At 39.4% G+C, this 5,737-nt stretch overlaps 1 protein-coding gene across 1 annotated transcript; it reads right to left on the bottom strand.

Annotated features, from left to right (window-relative positions):
• Positions 1–1,695: 1,695 nt before the first annotated feature.
• On the bottom strand, positions 1,696–2,649 carry LOC124250586 (olfactory receptor 2AP1). Its single transcript, XM_046682605.1, has one exon. The coding sequence runs from the start codon at positions 2,647–2,649 to the stop codon at positions 1,696–1,698; it is 954 nt and encodes a 317-aa protein (XP_046538561.1).
• Positions 2,650–5,737: the final 3,088 nt, after the last annotated feature.

Below are 5,737 nucleotides of genomic sequence, written 5' to 3'. Positions count from 1 at the left end.
GCAAACATACTGCTTTCTCAGGTCCCACACTCTTGAGGTCTTTCTGTTCCTTATAAAGACAGAAAACTTAAAAACCCACATCATTCAAAAGAAATATGGACATAGAAACAAGGAGCTTCTTAAGAGAAGTCAGGAGCCACAGGTGGAATAATATGGGCTTTCACATGCTTTCAACTTCTTAAAGAAATTCATGTCCTAAAGACTTCTGACCAAAGCTTGTTGAGGGCTTGGAGAGAGTGGGAAAAAAGTAGAAAACCAAGGTTAATTAAAACACTTAGAAACACCTTGGAGAGTGAACCTTAAAACCAGTTAGAATGCGTGAAAGGCTGTATTGCTCAGTAGTTAAGTGGTTGGACCCTGGCACCAGACAGATCTGGCTTCAAATGCTAGTTTAGATGCTCAGCTGTGTGACCTTGAGCAAGTGATTTCACCTCTTTAAGCTTCAGTTTCCTCATCTGTAAAACAGAATGGAATTTCCAGGCAGATCAAATAAGTTCATGTGAGGCATGCCTTGTTAATTCACTGTTCTCAGTATGTAAACTCTCAAAAGATCGATTCTTTACTTAAAAAATTCAGTTTTAGGCTCACTCGTTCGTTTGTCCATCCATCCATCTTTCCATCCATTATTTATTCATCTATTGAACAACTAATTCTTGAGCATCTACCATTGCTTGACAATGTAGATGGAATTGTGATCAAGGAGATATTATCCCTGCACTTCTGGATGTTTCAGACTAGAGGTGAATACAGACTTTAAATAATCACCATTACTAGTAACGACAAATACTCATAATGAGAAACCACAGAGAATATAATTTGGAGGTTGTACTGTTTTTTCAATTCTCCACTCTTGAAATTCCGTTTTACCAGTCTCTAAAATTTCAGCTCCCACCCACTAGTATCCCACTACAGTCTGACTTCTTCCTACCCCACCTCCAATGTCCATATTTGCTGAAAATGACTGGGATTAACAAAACACCCTAATTGTTAGTTCTCATACTTTCATTCTTCATATTAATTGCAGTATTTTACATTGCCAACTACCTATGTTTCTTGGGACATTTTCTTCCCATGAATCCTATTGCCTTTCTTATTATCCTTTCTGCCTCTTCTGCTCTTTAAATTTTGGGAGGATCCTTAGAGTTTAATATTTGAACATCTTCTATTCATGACTTTCTCTATTCCCACAACAGCAATCACCATCTACATGATAAGGATTCCTAAATCCATAGACATGGTCCCAAATTCAGATGCCTTGATTATGGGCATTTAATTTATTTAATATGGGATTTAACTTAATTCAAAACTAAAGCTATCATCTCCACAACTTTTCCCCTTCTCTTTTTTATTTCATTGAAATTAATGAGAACATTTACTTGATCCTATTGGATTGAAATTTTGTGCTCCTACCAACAATATTCTTTCTACCCAAATTTCTCTTTCTCTACTTTTGCTTGACTTATTCCTACCTGTCAAGACTCAGTTTAACTGACGTCCTCTCTGAAAACATTTATTGACTCTCTAACTCAGACTGAGTTGATTTTTTATGTATAAAACTTTAGTCATTTCTTTATATGAATACTTAACAGGCTGTAATTTATTTATTTCCAAATATATCTCACTGGACTGGAGTTTAACGCTTATTGAATACCTAATAATTAGCAGAGAGCTTGGTACATAGTAACAAAGTCTCCATTAAGGCTTTAATTCTGAAGTTTTGCAAAGATTCACAAGCTTTTGGACTGTATCTTTGAAGGCTTGTTTTACCTGTTGGTTCCTTAGAGTGTAAATGAAGGGGTTCAACAAAGGTGCAACTGAAGTAAAGAGTAGGGCTACTCCCTTGTTGAATGTGTCCCCTTCTTTTGTTGAGGGCTTAAGATAAACAAAGAAGCAGCTTCCATAAAAGAGGGCGATGACAATCATGTGGGAAGAACAAGTAGAAAAGGCTTTTGTCCTTTGCTGGGCAGAGGGGAGCTTCAGAATTGTCCTGATGATGAATGTGTAGGAGAGAACCACTAGCACCAGAGTGGCCACCAGGGTCACAAATGCCACAGAAAAAACAATCTTCTCTATGAGGCTTGTGTCTGAACAGGAGAGTTCCCGCAGGGGCTCATAATCACAGAAATAATGATTCAGCCTGTTGGATGCACAAAAGTCCTGCTGACTCATCAGAGTGATTGGTACTATAATAACCATTAACCCAGCCAGCCAAGAGCAGAGAACCAGCTGGGTACACACTCTGTTGCTCATCATGGTTGTGTAATGCAGGGGTTTACAGATGGCCACATAGCGATCATACGACATGGCAGCCAGGAGATAAAACTCTGTTGCCCCAAGGAGTATGGCAAAGAAATATTGAGTGAAGCAGCCGGCAAAGCTGATACTCTTGTTCCCTGTTGTGATGCTGATGAGGACCCTGGGAATGAAGATGTTTGTGAAGGAAATTTCTAAGAAGGAGAAGTTCCGGAGAAAGAAATACATGGGAGTCTGAAGGTGGGGGTCCAGTAAGGTGAGGATGAGGATAGTCAGATTTCCAATGATGCTGAGTAAATAGGCAAGGAGCAGAAAGGTGAAAACCACCACCTGCAGTTCAGGGGCATCTGTTAGACCCAGCAGGATGAACTCAGTCAACATGGTTTTATTTTTCATTGCTGAAAAATTTTGATTCTCAAATGAAAATGATAACAATAAAAGATGAGAAAGGAAGAGGTACTCTGAAATGGACAGGTGAAATCTGAAGAGAACAAAAGGAGATGGACCATGAACTTTTCCTGTGAGGACATGACCCAGACCAGTGGACCATTGAATGGTGTTGTATCCTTCCCAGTCCCACTTGCCTTGTATAGAAAAGTTTTGTCATTACTTCCCCACATGGTACTCTCCCCAGTGCCAACATGAAACAAGTGTCTGGCTCACAAGCGATGTTCAAAAACTGTGTGGAATGAGTTAACAAAAGAATGCCTCCAGCAGCTGCCTCCTCCCAGAATAGTTACTAATTTTCTTCCTTGGTATTTACTCTCTTTACTTCCCACTGATTTTATTCATTGCCCTACTTCCTTTGTCTGCCTAACTTTTCTCAGAATTGCTATCTTTCTCACTCTTCTTTGCTGTTTCTTTCATTTTTCATCTAATTATAGTATCCTCTCGTTTTTCTTCTAGTCCAACTTCATAAATACTCTTCATACCAAGAAGTGCCAGGTCCTCACTTCTTCTTAATGGACCCTCCAAGCTTCTCTGCCCATGTCTGTCGATTAGAATTCAAAGATCTGCGCAGTATCAGGATTATGTTATTCTATCCTTGGAACATTACACATACCTGTCTAGGGCTCAGTAAATATTAAATTAGAATGAAAATCTGCAGTCACTTACTCAAACACATTCAGAATCTTTAGATCTAGAGTTGTGCTTTCCCCTAAGGGCAGGAAGATTCTATTACATTCCAAGGAAATTTTAAGAGCTTTCTTTCCCTTATATACTTCATACCCCAGGACCCCTTCCCCAGCAACAGAGACCCCAAAGCACGAGAGAGTAGGTAGGACGGGTTCTGTGTCCTCTACTGCCTTTTATGTGGCTATGCCCAAGTTAAGCCCCAACATGTGAGAGGAAAACTGCTAACTCCCAGCTATAGCCATGGGCCCCTGGCCCCCTGCTTTCCTGCTCAGCAGAGCCCCTCCCATCAGAGATTACGGGTACTTGCAGTGGTTGGGTGACTGCTGACTGGTCTAAGCATTCAAGAAATGTTCCATTGGTGGGGAGGGGGTGCCAGATGAGGTGGAGAATTCCTTGTACTTCTGGCAGCACCGACAGGCCACTGAAGAGGATGGGAGACAGTTGAGGTCCTAGGGCAGCCCCTTTCTTACTCCTTTAGGCCCCTTGTCCCCCATAGCCTATTTCTAAAGTCGCCTTTTCCATCAGATAAACCTCAAAACAGTAAACATTATTTAATATTTTTTTTGCTTTTAAATAAGAGATGGATTGAAGAATATTTGAAATGACTTTATATTATGCATAAATATTTAAATTTTATTTTAAAAACATATTTAAAGTCCTTAACTAGGGATCTATTAATTCCTAGACAGGATTTGCCATGTCTATAAATCTTCTAAATCATGTATAAAGCATTTTGTGTATGTGGATATAGAAATTTTATGGGGAAAGTATACAAAAATATGATCCAGAGTTTTCTAGGAGACTCCATGCTTAAGCATTTCAAAAGGATTTCAAGTTTCTACTGATTTGTCAGCTCATGTGTTTAAAGAGTCACATTATATGGTAGTGATCCTACTGATTTATTCAAAACATTTTGTATGTATTATTTTTACAAATATTTATAAGGCAGCGGCTTTCAAGCGTTTTTGACCATAATGAATTATACATTTTATATCATTTTCTAGAAAACATGTATATACCTAACTTAAAGTTTCACAGAGCACTCTTTACTTACTGCATGTGATATAATCTGATATATTTTATTCTATTTTAAAATTTCTTTAAATGCTGATTGTAGCCCACTAAATTAATTCCATAACCCACTAGTGGCTTGCAGTCTGCAGTAGGAATAAAGGATCAAGAAAACTTACACAATGCTCTGGACGTCCTTGCCCTCCTGGTTACCAACCTGGAATCTTTGGGGAGTGGTTACGTATTCACATCTGCATCAGTTTCAGGCTTCACAACCACAGAGAGGGAAAATCAACGAAGCTATAAACAGGGAACATACTTCCTCACTTCATTATCCAAATGGCTATAGTGTGAATTTAGTCTTAAATATTCTTAGAGGTGAACAAAAATGATAAGGCTACATAATTACAAAATAGTAGAAAATTTATTGCATCTTCAATATTATCTGCCACCAAATCCTATCCTGCATTTCACAGAGAAACAAAAACTTCCAGAGCTTCTATCCATAAGAAATAGCCTTCTGCTGTCCCTTATTTGTTTAGCGAGGATTTACCTATTTCTATTCTTCCACTAATTCAGACTGGAACCGAATCCGAGTTTTTGGATATTCTGTCTTTTTAGAGTGAAGCCATCATAGGAGGTTAAAGAAGGACTTTGAGAAGCAGAGTTGTCCTGGATTTTTCTGTTCTAGGACAAGGGAGGTTAATGACCTCAGAAGGCAGAATATGATCTCCCCCTCCCAGCCCAGACTATACTTTACCCAGAGTGACAGACCTTATATGTGCTCTACTGAGAACACACACTGGAGAAGCAATTGAGTGAAGAAGTGCAAGTTGCCCCTGGGAATCCTTGTTTGGAAGAGGCTAATGAATGGCCTTTGTCAGCCAACTTTGGGAACAAAGTTTAAACATATGACTAAGGGATGAGGATCCAGAGAGACTAGCTTGGAGGTAAGGTTGAGGGTGGGTAGCAAGAGAGCATCAGCTGCAGAGAAGAGGAAGACTATGGAGTCTCGGCATTTGTTTTCCCCAACGGGTGGCCAAAGCTGGACTTGGCTGTGAACAAGCAACTTAGGTGAAAACGTTTGCAGCTCAAGAAGGTCCTGAAAAGCCACATTTTCTAAACATCACTAGCCTGGTTGTAATTTGCCTATTTATAGACTACTGCCTAAAGACAGTAAACAGTAATTTTCATTTTGGGGAGTGTGCATGCAGAAATGAAATACAAAGCAGTCAAAAGTGGAATGCTCAGATTGATGTAGGGGTGGGAGCCCATATTGGTCTGGGAGTCACTTCTGAGGAAACACTTGAAAATTTCCAGTTTAAGATAGTGAAGA

Source organism: Equus quagga, chromosome 1 (genome assembly GCF_021613505.1).
Source record: "Equus quagga isolate Etosha38 chromosome 1, UCLA_HA_Equagga_1.0, whole genome shotgun sequence".
NCBI classification, from domain to species: Eukaryota; Metazoa; Chordata; class Mammalia; order Perissodactyla; family Equidae; genus Equus; species Equus quagga.
Note: the sequence above shows the minus strand (reverse complement) of the source record. Positions and strands in the feature narration are given on the sequence as shown.

Coding starts and splice junctions, on each gene's coding strand:
- LOC124250586 (XM_046682605.1), bottom strand. CDS start 2,649: ATGAAAAATAAAACCATGTTGACTGAGTTCATCCTGCTGGGTCTAACA.